Here is a 13,930-nt window from a genome sequence, read left to right as displayed (position 1 = left end):
CCATTTATGGGTGATGGAGGCCACTGTGCTCATTGGGACCTTCAATACTGCAGAAATGTTTCTGTACCCTTCCTCCGATTTGTGCCTTGATACAATCCTGTCTCGGAGGTCAATTCCTTGGACTTCATGGCTTGGTTTGTGCTCTGACATGCACTGTTAACTGTGGGACCTTATATAGACGACAGCTGTGTGCCTTTCCAAATCGTGTCCAATCAAGTGAATTTACCACAGGTGGACTCCAATCAAGTTGTAGAACCATCTCAAGGATGATCAGTGGAAACAGGATGCATCTAAGCTCAATTTTGAGTGTCATGGCAAAGCATGTGAATGCTTATGTACATGTGATTTTTTTTTTGTTTTTTTAATAAATTTGCAAAGATTTCAAACAAACTTCTTTCCTATTGTCATTATGGGGTATTGTTTGTAGAATTTCGAGAAAAATAATGAATTGAATCCATTTTGGAATAAGGCTGTACCATAACAAAATGTGAAATAAGCGAAGCGCTGTGAATACTATCCGGATGCACTGTAATTAAATTTTTTCCTTGGATACATTTAGTGATTCTGTTGTGAAGTTATACATTTGACAGTTAATGCAGTATACAAAAATTAAGCCGAAAAACGAAGACCTTACTGAAACGTACACTGGGGTTTTCAGTAAAACAATCAATCAGAATTCACACAGCATTGACTTACGATCATTAAATTGGGTGTAAAATAAATGCAAAATATTTACATTTTTTTTTTCAGATGAGCTACAAGAACAACTGGTCGAGATGGATGTCATCAATTTACTGGTCAGGATACTAACCGATTTTCCAGAAAATGATGCGCTGGTGCGTGTGGGTCTTTTGGCCTTGTCCAATCTGGCGGACCTAGGTTAGAGTCTTCACTCAGCCTAAGATGACAATTGTTAAGTTATTCATTTATAGTTTGAAAGCAAGCCTTTATGAAAACTATGTAGTGCTTTTTTTTTTTTTGCCTTATCAAGGCTTTTCTAAACAAGATGATCACTATCTAATCCAGTGAATAACTAGTGTATACACTTCCTAGATGACTGAAATCGGAGCAGTATTGGTTGTCCTGAACTGATTAACTCACAAGGTTGTTACTGCTGCCACAAGATAAAGCCAGTGCTAGGGGACGTCTGCTCCATGCATAGATAAACTTTTTCCTAAAATCACTGTTTATCTTTTTAATTGTGATGAGAGTAGAAAATGGTTAACCCTTTTGGTGTTTTTTTTTTTTTTTCTTCTTCTGGAGACAACAGGAAAAGAGAAGTAATCTCTCCAAAGTGAGGAGAAATCTCCTCTTAGAGGCTCGGTCCACACTGCTGCAACCTGAAAGTCGGGCGACTTACAGTGCAACTTTGCCAGGTGATTTGACTGCTACTTGAAGCATTTTGAAGCTACTGTAAAGGAACTTTAAAACAACTTTAGGAAATGCCTGGGTAATCTTCCTGTAATGTCTGTTCCAAATCACATCAAATAAGATGAGGATCCGACTTGGAGGCAATTTCCATAAAAGTCTATGGGCACAAGTCGGATAGAAGTCGCCTTGAAGTAGTACAGGAACCTTTTCTAAAGTCGGAGCGACTTCAGTAGTGCTAATTAAGACAGCTCTCATTGACTAAAATGGGATTTCACATGCCATACGACTTGGGGTCTCACAAGTGGGATCCCAGGTGGCAGCAGTGTGTACCGAGCCAGACAGTTGTTCCTGAAACATGTGTCCCATCTAGAAGATTTACCCTATTCCGGGTTCTTATCTGGTGACAGCTGTAAAGTTTTGGATTCCCATTACTTTCTGGGCCAGCAGTAATGGTCATCAAGACAAAAAATGGGACAAATATCCTCAGTGGGGACACAGACTGTAGTAAAACTTCCATCCAAATAAAAAAAAAAGGTTTGGCTTATCATACATTTTAAGTATTCCTTATTGGATAACACTTTTTACAAATTCTTTCATCTTTCAAGGGTGATTGTTATGTAATGCCCTGTTAATGTTAATGCTCAAAGCATGCCCTCTTGGCCATTTTTTTGAGCACTGAAGTTGAGAAACACCATCCTAAAATAATAGAAATTGTAATGTGTCATCTAATCAGCATAGTACTATATCAGTGCAGATACATGGAGCAATAAAGGAAATTTACCCAATTAATGCTAGACCAATACAAACTGAATGAGCATTATGATAGACTGAGAGTATATACCTGCATCACATCATGAGAAAAAAACTAACTCCAGCTCTACCTATGCCTTAAAGAATAACTAAATTCAAGAACAAAAATGTAATATGTTGTAGAATACCTAAGATGATGCACAAATCATAATTTTTTCCATTGTGGTGTAGCACTGCCCCCTTGAGGACTGCTGGATTCCACACCTTCGGGTACCCCTGGGTTACCATTAGCAATTTCAGCATGCACAGAATAACACTTTACTTCTTGGCTCAGTCAATGATCAGTCCAGGGGTATGTAGTTGTTTTTGGTGTTTTATTTAAATTAGGGATGGGAGAAGGGAATAGTGGGATACTCCAAATGAACTATTCACAAATGCGGAGGAATTTACTTCTGACGATGCAGCCAGGCTGCTGATTCACCCTGCCACTAGGTGAATTTGGATTAAGTCTCTATCCAGATGATTTGAAGGACCAGATTATCTTCAGGATACTCTCCTAGTATCCCCTTTTACTTGACATACTGACACTCCTCCTCTGACTATCCTACACCAGGATGGCCCCCCTCAGGTCAGGCCCCTAGACACGATCCCCTGTACTCACAATACTGTTTTTCTAGGGTCTCCAGTGTCTCTCCCCCTTTAGTCAGTTCTCCTGGACCTCTGGGTTCAGTTCCATTCCTTTGATCCCCAGGCCGACCGCCTGCAACCACGTGCCATTACTACAGAGGAGGAGGTAGCCGCCACCCTCCCTCCGGGACTCTGCTCACCAGCCAAAGACCCCACAACACATGTGCTCCTGACTTTTATGCAGTATCCCAGATTGCACCGAGACAGCCTGTCTCTACCAATCACCAGGACTGTATCAAAGCCTATGTATCCATTGGTCAGGTTTCCTCTCACTGTCCAATATGCCTCCCTATGAGACCAGTGTGAAACACTCTCTAGACCCAATGAACCACATACTGAGCACACTGAAAAGACCTAACTCACAGATCCTGCTCTCTGGTAGGCAAAAAGCAATATAGATTAGCCTGCTGCTCCTCTGATAGGCAGACAGAGCCAAAAACTACACTCTCTTACTAGCACCTACCTAAGAGGTTGCTACAGTGGTAATGTGTGGTAAAATTTGTGTTCTACTGCACGTTACCACAACACAGAAGTCTAAATGGGACCATAGGAGTAGGTTCAACAGCAAGGAGTGTGGGCTATTCCCAGTTGTTAAATACTCCACCTGTTGTATTCTCTAAAAAAGTATAGTTTGAAAATCCATCAGTAAGAATTCTCTATGATAAAGCAGGTTATCAACCTGGAAACTATGAACTCTCACTAACAGAAAAAAAGAGCAAGTAGTTGGCCTAACTTGGTTGGTTGGTTAGAACCTTTAAACTTAAAGTGTAAGTCCACCCTAACACTAAATACCCTGCGTCTATAGACACTAACACTAACCTATCTAGCTCTGTAAAGAAGAAATCAGTACATATACCATTTTTGAAGCCTAAATGATCCAGTCTCCAGCGGCGGAAGCTCTGCAGAGGTCACAGCCGACAATGGCTGTGAAATGAATGGGAAGTGACGTCACCCATAGACTTACTATGGGGCTTCCGTTGTCAGTTGTGTTCTCTGCACCCACCTCCACAGCAAAGCCACAGCTGACAGCGCAGCGTGGAATCGGGTCGAATAGGCTTCAGAAAAGGTATGTATACTGATTTCTTCTTTATAGGGCTAGATAGATTAGTGTTAGATCGTGGAGGTCTATAGATGCGTGGATTTTAGTGTTAGGGTGGATTTCTACTTTAAAACTTAACATTTTTAACTTAAATTTAAAATAAACCATATACCTTAAATAAGGTAGAGCATTTATACATGGTTTTCAGTGCCATTTTATTACCTATTATTATGTCAGAATGACTTTAGTCTTGTAATTACTATGCTGTAAGAATACAGTGTATACTTGTATACACTGAGCCTCCAGTCACACCTGAATAATTCCTGAAGCAAGGCAACGTTTAAGGTGAAGAATGCCACAATTCTCAAAGGGCCCATTCACACCTAAACATTGTGTCACCTGTGTATGCCTGCCTCTCATGTAAAGCTCGAAAAAGTACACAAGATTCTGAATCACATTTTTTTGGCCCTATAGACTTTAATAGGAGTGCCTAAAAAAAACTTGCAAATTGCGCATATATGCACATTTTGCAGGCAATCTCAATTAAAGGGGGCCAAAAACTCATGCCTCTGCTCCTGTACTATGTGCAAGATAAAAAATCTAAAATCTAAATTGCCTGGCTACATTCATGCTAAATGTGAATGGGGGATCAGTTGGCCATACTATTTACAATGTAATTATGCAATCTTATTTAGATCAGGTAACAGCCTTGTAGTGCCTCCCAGATTGGAAACAGACTGAATTAAAGTGATACTAAAGTCTGGGGGTTGAGGTGCGCTTCAAAGGTGTGTAAAACCGTGTTAAAGTGCTTGTGTATAGTTTAAAACTTAAAATAAATAATGTTGCAAATGTGTACTATATGCCTATTTCACATAATTCTGCTATATCTATGATTTTTATATGTAGTTAGCTTGTGTAAATATTGTTTCCAATGCGATTATATAGCATACAACTGTGCTTCTTATAGGTGCTATTTTAAAGGTGCTCTGTGCTTTTAGTGGTAGTCCCAATAAAAATAAAAATATTGCTAGACAATTCATAAACAATGTACCAAATATGTGCAAATAGGCGAATACACATATCCTAAAATGTCCAATCCAAAACGGTTATATAACATAAAACTGTGCTTCTTATAGGTGCTATTTAAAAGTACTCAGTGCTTATAGTCATAATCCCAATAAAAATATAAATATAACTAGACAATTCATAAAACAATGTATCAGATATGTGCAAAAATGCAAATACACATATCCTAAATGTCCAGTCCAAACAGTGCATATACCCAATCTTCAATAAAAAAAATGCTTCAAATATATAAAAAAACAACAATATTGTAAATAATGGTGAATAAGTGATGTGGCTTCTTTTCCTCCACCTTGTGCCGTGATTACACTTCTAAGTGTGCTAAATTCTCACCTCAATTACGAAGGTAATACGCCTGTATTATGTATCTGGGAAGGTAATGATTCTTTATCCTCCTCTGCTCCAGCGTAGTGTCTTGTTGGCAGCGGATCCTTCCAGGGGGATACTATATATCTTCCTGATCTCGTATGATCACTTGGGGCTCCTTTAAATGGTTTCCTTAGGGTACGGTCTACTTAAGTATATGTCTCCTCCTTAACCACTTAAGCCCCGGAGGATTTGGCTGCTAAAGGACCAGGGGTTTTTTTGCGATTTTTTACTGCGTGACTTTAACGGACAATTGCGCGGTCGTGCGACGCTGTACCTAAACGAATTTGACGTCCTTTTTTTCCCACAAACAGAGCTTTCTTTTGGTGGTATTTGATCACCTGTGCGATTTTTTGATCACGCGCTATAAACAAAAAAAGAGCGTAAATTTTGCAAAAATAACAATATTTTTCACATTTTTTTATATGAAATTCCCCAAAAAAAAAGTAAAAATCAAAATTTTTTAACATTTTTCGGCCAATTTGTTTTATGCTACCTATGTTTGGTAAAAAAAATCGCAAAAAGCGTATTTTGATTGGTTTGCGCAAAAGTTATCGCGTTTACTAACAAAGAGAAAGATTTTTGTCATTTTTGGTGTTTTTTTTTTTAACGCATAATGGCGGCGATCTGCGATTTTTTTTTCGGTACTGCGACATTGCGGCGGACAGATCGGACCCTTGACTGACATTTTTGACACTTTTGGGGTTACCAGTGACATTACTGCAGTAATCAGTGCTATACATATGCACTGTTACTGCAAAAATGACACTGGCAGGGAAGGGGTTAACTTTATTGGACAGGGAGGGGTTAAGTGTGTCCTAGGGGCGTGCTTTCTACTGTGTAGGGACATGGCTATTGGTGTAAAAGCAAAGATCAACCGTTCTACATAGTAGAACGGTCAGATCTTCACTTTTACACAGGGAGAACTGACAGGCAGCTTGTTTACACAAGCTGCTCTGTCTTTCTCCCTTCACAGGAGCGATCGTAGTGTGGCCGGCGGACATCGAGTCCGCCGGTCACACGCACTGACTTGCCTGTGAACGAGCCGCGGCGGGCGCGCGCCTCGGCGGGCGCGCGCCCGCCCGCGATAGGCTCGCAAGTCAGTGACAGGCGAGTGACGTACCGATACGTCACTCTGCCTGGCCGGGGCTGACCGCCGCAGTATATAGTCGTGCGGCGGTCGGCAACCGGTTAAGGGCTCATTAAAAGGATGGGGCCATCATGGTGCAGTATTATAGACTTTTATTAGACAATAATGTAGCAAACTTACATGTAAAGACTCTTATTTCCAGCATCTGAACATCAAACAACGCTATGGGAGCTCTGTCCCGTATCACATGTCACTTCCGGGTTCCTCCTACGCGTTACGTCACGAGGTCACGAGGACCTCTTCCCGTTAAGCAGTTGCAGCGATCATGCACTCTTACACTTTTTCCACCTGCTATCCACTTTCTGACAGCAGAATACATTTCATAGTCCATATCAAAAGTTCTCATCAGATTGCAGGTTTTACTTGAACATTTGCGTTGCCACAAGAAACCCTCCATATGCAGTTCTAGCTTCATCCCACTTTCCCTGCCTCCCGCAGATCCGGCCTCACACTTGGCTTGATACTTGAACAGCAGTTCTGGGCACAAAAATTGACTTTTCCAACTTTTTCTATTGCCGTTGGCAGGGGCAATCTTTTCAGTAATCAATGGCAAAATCCCAGACGAGCCCCCAAATGTAGCAATATTTTCAGGCATTGGGCCTGATATGGTTCTGCCATTGTTACCGGTAACACTTCCAATACATTTAAGTTTAAAACCCAAGTGTGAGAACTGAGAAAATGACCATTCGGGCATCTTTGGTTTGTTTTGTTTATTTTATAATGGGGATGGGAGAAGGGAATGAGTGGGATACTACACTGGATCAACTAGGTTCAACTGGGACACTGTACAGAAAAATGCCTGTTAGCACTGTCTTGACGCCAGCTGAATGCCAGCCAACGCTCCCTGGTGCTTGAAGGTCCTGTTCTGCTGAACTGTGCTGAAATCTTAATACTCAGATTAACTCAGAAGATCCAGGACTGTATGACACTTGACTCCTGACACTCTGTTTAGCTCAAAAGTCTGGTGAACAGCTCCCTCCAGCCCTTCTCTGACTGAGGTAGCTCCTTGTAACTGCTTGTGCTGCTGCAACTCTTAACACTGTACACTGCATACTGTACACTTAACTCTTCAGGGCCCAACCTCTGGTGCCCCCTCTGACACTTCAGGGTCCTCTGACTAGGCATCCCCTCTAACACTTCAGGGTCCTCTCACTAGGCACCCCCTTGACACTAGCTGGCTCCTGGATTCCTGGGACCTTCACCAGAGTGATCCCCTCTACACTTCAGGCAGACGCTCAGGGGCAATTCACAGTACTCACAAACTTGGCAAGCTTTCCTGGAACTGAACCCCTCTATCTCCACTGGTCCTCTGCACACCAGATCCTCTCTGCAGCTCAGCTCAGCTCTCTCTCTGGACTCTCAGGCAGTCACCCGAGACACCCGTTCCTTCTGACAGGAGGAGAGACAGCTGTACCCTCCCTCCTGGGACTCTGCTTCCCACCAAAGACGCTGTGTCATGCTTTCCCCTCAAACTTATACCCACTCCCAGAATCCTCTGCGGCAGAATCTGCCTTCTGGGGTAGATACAAGCCTGAATGGACCACTGATTGGGTTTCCTCCACTGTCCAATGAGAATCCTTTCATGGAGCCAGTGGGGAGACTCCCCTATAAGCAGCCACACCTGGGAGACATGACAGCCCAGCTGAAAATCATGGCCCTGCTGTTAGGCAGCCAAGGCCCATTATGCTTTAACCTAGCACCTACCTTGTAGGGTGCTACATGTAGGAGCGAAGTGTCAGAATTGGCTCGGAAACAAAGAGGTTAAAGTATGAAAGGCCTATGTTTCGTAGAGATTTGCTATGATTTTACATTGAGAAAATATGTTTTGTATTTTTGCTCATCCTTTGTTTTATGTTAGGGCTGCTCATCTCCTGCAGTAAGAGAGAAAAGAGAACAGTACCATGTAAGTGTAGTATAAAAGAAGCATTTAATAACAACAGACAAATGCAAACTCACAAGATGGACATGATAAACCGGCATGTAAAGGGTTCAACCACTCCAGTGGGAGGACGAGCAGCGGGGATCTGGCGAGTTTTCGTGGTTCAGGCTGTACTGGTGGTTCCCAGCACTTCCGGGTACATGGTGTCCCTCAGAGAAGAGCCACTAACTTCACTTACAGGTAGAAGGTGGAGTGGGAGGTGCGCGTGTTCGAAGCATGCGTGTTTCTTCCTCAGGCAATGAGTGCGGCCATCAGGGAGGAGGTATAAATAGGAAGTTCAAGTGGCGGCTCTTCTCTGAGGGACACTGCGTACCCAGAAGTGCTGGGAACCACAGGGTGGCAAAGCAAGATAGTGATTGTTAGGCAGCGGGCAATATAACCCTATAACAGGAAGTTAAAAAGACCCTCATGGCAGGATCTATACAAAATACTTAAAAGCTGGCCATACCACAGCCATTTTCAGCCTGTTTATAGTAGCAATAATGACCAAATGGATCATTATAGCCTACCACCAGTGGGTTTAGCAAAAACTTTGAAATGATCAAGCCTTGTTGGTAGGTTGACTTAACAACCAGTATGAGTAATATGAATCAAAAAAAGTCTTCCTAAAGTGGAAGTAAACCCTCCTATCGTGTTCTGCCAAGGAGGCTGCCATCTTGGCCTCTGTATAATCTTCAACTGCCATGATGCTACACATCTGAACCGTTATGACACCAGCCATTGGATGGTTTGACAGTTTGGTTGAGAGCACAACCAATGTGACAGGTACATTCCCGCTACGTCCCGGTAATGTAACTTTTTTTAAACTCTTAAATTGATGGGACGCCCGCGCAATTCCCATCACTTCCAGTGGCACCCCAAACACAGCAAGATTTTGCCACGATTGTCGCCCAATGAATCGCGGTAAAATCATGCAAAGAGAATTGCAGGAAGCCTGTCGCCCAAAAGAAGTACAAGACATCCGGGACACCAGTATGTGAATGAAGCCTTAGTGTTCACCAGACTGCAGATTTTACCACAAGCACTCCTTACTAGAACATGTCTATGTCATTTCTAAATACATAGAATAAACATTTTCCCACAGCAATGCATCATATATTTATTGATTTTCTTTTAGAATATCATTATGTCTTGGATACGAGGAACCTATTATAAGCAAGATGGATTTTAATCGAGTTTTTCAGTATGCAGTTTACAGTCACACAGTACAATTTAGCAACTAATCTAATTTTTGGGCCTAAGGCAATAATGTTTACCCTAACATTTCACATAACACAAAGTCATTATAAAATGCATGTAGGATATATACCTTCACCACAAAGACAGTTTGACAATTTAGCTGCTCATAATTGCATAATGCATGTAACTTTTATTCATCATTTCATCATGTCATAAGAAAAAAAAAGTAAACTATCAAGTTTAAAGATACATTTTCTACTAGCACAATAACATTTATACTATACAGGTACATTTTCCTACATTTAAGTTCCAACTCCAGCCAAAACTTTAGTTTTTTTCCCAGTGTTCAATGGGGTATGCAGCCTGTGACACCTGGGTCCAGTTTTGACTTAGCCCACTTACACATAGGGCGGGTTCTGTTGGAGTCCCTTTGCTCAGCGGGCAGAATGTCTGCTGATCCCCACTGTGCAGGCGGATAGGTGGTCCATGGCTTATGCAGAGCAGACACAAACACACAGCCCACTCCTCTATGGGCAATCAGATGTAAAAGGACTGCCTGTCCATTAACACCCAATTGCCATCTGATCTGCCAGACAGATGGGGAGCAGCTCTCCATCTGTTTTTTTGTAGCGAATATGATCAGATAACGGACACATGTTTGTTGACACCAGCCACTCCATTAAAAGATTGGAGGGTCCAATCAGGTCCGCCTGAAAAACTGACAGGCAGGCCCTATTAAACCGCTAGTGTGAAAGGGGCCTTAGTGTCCATACAAGTTTAGATGTCTCTACTAGAGTTGAGAGGACACCTGGATGTCCGTGTTCGGTGGTGTTCGGCCGAATTTGAAAAAAAAAGTCTGGGTCCGTGTCCCGGACTTTTTCCGAACTTTACCCGGACACCGAACCCCATTGAAGTCAATGGGGACCCGAACTTTCAGGCACTAAAATGGCTCTAAAACACCAATGGAAAGGGCTAGAGTGCTGCAAATGGCAGCAAAATGTAGTTAAGAGCATGGCAAGTGCTCTGCAAACAAATGTGGATAGGGAAATAACTTAAAACAAAAAAAAAACAGAAAAATTAAACAATTTTCTTCATCTGTGAAGGACAAGGCCCATATGGAGTAGGACGGAGGTTGAGGTGGCGGTGGATGTGGCGGTGTAGGTGGAAGCGGCGGTGGAGGGGGACGAGGTAGCCAACACTGCTTTTTTTCAGTCATTTTAAATTAGGGTACACCCCAAAAGAGTGAGAAAGATCAAAAATATAACAATGGCTGGGTAAGGTCGGTATCCATCTCTATTCTGCACAAGGTACGGAAAAGTCCTGTGGGATCCATGCCTGGTTCATTTTAATGAACGTGAGCTTGTCCACATTGTCTCTGGACAGGCGGCTGCGCTTGTCTGTGATAACGCCCCCAGCCATGCTAAATACACGTTCAGATAATACACTGGCTGCAGGGCATGCCAGCACCTCCAAGGCGTAAAGGGCAAGCTCAGGCCATGTGCCCAATTTGGAGACCCAGAAGTTGAAGGGGACAGACCCGTCATTCACTACATGTAGGCGTGTGCACACATACTGCTCCACCATGTTGGTAAAATGCTGCCTCCTGCTAAGACGTTCCATATGAGCTGCTGGTGCTGCTGTTTGTTGTGGCGTGCTGACAAAGCTTTTCCACATTTCGGCCATGCTAACCCTGCCTTCTGAGGTGCTGGTGGTGCCCTGGTTGCGTTGGCGACCTCTTCCTCCTCCTCCTCCTCTGCCTTGGCCTTGTGCTTCCACTGTGGCCCCGCTGTCAGGTGGGAATGCCAGCAGCATCGCGTCTACCAGCGTGCGCTTGTACTCGCGCATCTTGCGATCACGCTCCAGTGAGTGAATTAAGGACGGTACATTGTCCTTGTAACGGGGATCCAGCAGCGTGGCCACCCAGTAATCAGCACAAGTTAGAATGTGGGCAACTCGGCGGTCGTTGTGGAGACACTGCAGCATGTAATCGCTCATGTGTGCCAGGCTGCCCAGAGGCAACGAAAGGCTGTCCTCTGTGTGAGGTGTATCGTCTGTGTCCTCTGTATCCCCCCAGCCACGCACCAGTGATGGCCATGAGCTGGCCTGGGTGCCACCCTGCTGTGAACATGGTTCCATCTCCTCCTCCTCCTCATCCTCCAGAACTGTGCCCCTGCTGGACAATTGTGTACCTGGCGTTTGTGGGTGCAGGAACCCACCCTCGGAGCCACTTGTGAATGACTGCCCTGAAAGCCTTGGAAATTATCCCTCTTCCTCCTCCTCCTGTGCCACATCCTCTTCCATCATCGCCCGAATCGTTTTTTCAAGGAGGCATAGAAGTGGGATAGTTAAGCTGACAACAGCGTCATCGGCACTGGCCATGTTGGTGGAGTACTCAAAACAGCGCAACAAGGCACACAGGTCTCGCATGGAGGCCCAGTTATTGGTGGTGAAGTGGTGCTGTTCCGCAGAGCGACTCACGCGTGCGTGCTGCAGCTGAAACTCCACTATGGCCTGCTGCTGCTCGCACAGTCTTTCCAGCATGTGCAAGGTGGAGTTCCACCTTGTGGGCACGTCACATATGAGGCGGTGAGCGGGAAGGCCGAAGTTACGCTGCAGCGCTGACAGGCGAGCAGCAGCAGGGTGAAAACCCTGAAAGTGCGCACAGACGGCCCGCACTTTCTGCAGCAGCTCTTACATATCGGGGTAATTTTTAAGGAACCTCTGCACCACCAAATTCAGCACATGCGCCAGGCAAGGGATGTGCATCAAACCGGCTAGGCCCAGAGCTGCTATGAGATTTCGCCCGTTAACGCACACCATCAGGCCGGGCTTGAGACTCGCTGGCAGCAACCACTCATCGGTCTGCTGTTCCATGCTCCTCCACAACTCCTGCGCGGTGTGTGGTTTTTCCCCCAAACAGGCAAGTTTTAAAACTGCCTGCTGTCGTTTACCCCTGGCTGTGCTGAAGTTGGTGGTGAAGGTGTTACGCTGACCGGATGAGCAGGCGGTAGAGGATGAGGAAGCGGAGTAGGAGGAGTTAGGAACAGGAGGCAAACTGAAGCACCCTGCAATCCTCGGTGGTGGAAGATGCGCCCCAAAAATTTGAAAGGTGTATCTCACACGTACCGATACAGACTATGCCGCAATTTAATTTTTTTTAACCCAAAAGGGTGTATATTGAATAGTGGAATAGAATAAAGTATATAAAATTGAAAATCACTCAATAGCACATGTGAACACAGCAGTGTCTTATGTTTTATGTCACGGTCAGCTCAGCAGCAGGCTATGAAGGGAAAAAAAAAATTCCCCTTTAACTTTGTAATTTTTAAATAGCAGATTAGAACAGCAATCTGTAGTAAAATATAGCTGAACGCTGCACACAACAGACTGATAAAAATATATTTTTTTTCTCCCTCCTCCTCCTCCTCCTCAGTGGGCTCAAGTGAGGGCAAAACGATTGTTCACTGCACCACCCCCACACAGCAAAATCGATGTAGATCGCTAACGGACGATTGTTCTGTCTATGCCTAATCTCTCCAGCCTGTCCCCAAAATGCACAAATATCTTTCCCTGCCTACACTCTGACCTGTCCCTGCATTCTTTTCGGGCACAATTTTTCACTGTCTGTCCCTAATCAGCAGCCAGCACGTATGATGTGTGCTCTCTCCCTACACTACAGCAGAATGACGCACCGCGCTGTGCCTCTCGAACTTATAAAGACATGGGTCACATGCTTCAGATGGCCAATCACAGCTACTAATACATTAGTAGGCATGGCTGGGATGGCACCAGTTAAACGCTTGTTGATTGGCTGTTGAAAGCCCGCCATTAAAAGCGCGCCATTACATAAAAAACAGGAAATAAAATTACCGAACACGGATTTTAAACCCGAACATACAGTAAAGTCTTCGGGTCCGTGTCCGGGTAGCAAAAATCCAATTATCCGGTACAGACCCGAATAATACAGTCCGTGTTCGCTCAACACTAGTCTCTACTGAATCAAGACTCTGAAACTGAAGATTTCTACAGGATCACCTATGCACAGCTGCTAACAGTGTCAAGCCAAATATCCAAATACTGGAAATTGAAAAGAGTATTTAATATTTTGCTCAATGTCCTCAATGTCATACTGGACCCCCAGATAAAGATCTTCATTGCAGAAACTATTCTCCAGTGTAGTGTTATACTGGACCCCATAGGTGTGCGAAAGCCTATGGCATTAGGGTGTGCACCCTAAACCTTAAGCATCTGTGTGTGTATGTCTACGTATATATGACCCTGCACATTTGTCTCCCTGCCGCCACAGTGAAAGAGAAGTGCGTAAACACTTCTCTTATGACAGAGCCGGTAAGAGGGGGAAACTTTC

General features: G+C 44.0%; 1 protein-coding gene across 3 annotated transcripts in view; it reads left to right on the top strand.

The window, feature by feature from the left end:
- LOC309563838 (rap1 GTPase-GDP dissociation stimulator 1-like) overlaps positions 1–13,930 on the top strand; it is a 296,711-nt gene that overhangs the window by 180,338 nt on the left and 102,443 nt on the right. For 2 of the 3 annotated variants that reach the window (XM_082268469.1, XM_082268471.1), the window contains one exon: positions 751–879. The exons of the other annotated variant lie outside the window; for it this stretch is intronic. In XM_082268469.1, coding sequence (XP_082124595.1) covers positions 751–879 — 129 coding nt within the window. The remainder of the gene's footprint in view (positions 1–750; positions 880–13,930) is intronic. 3 annotated transcript variants of the gene reach the window in all.

Source organism: Pelophylax lessonae, assembly GCF_965119305.1.
Source record: "Pelophylax lessonae genome assembly, chromosome: 9".
In the NCBI taxonomy this organism is placed as follows: domain Eukaryota; kingdom Metazoa; phylum Chordata; class Amphibia; order Anura; family Ranidae; genus Pelophylax; species Pelophylax lessonae.
Note: the sequence above shows the minus strand (reverse complement) of the source record. Positions and strands in the feature narration are given on the sequence as shown.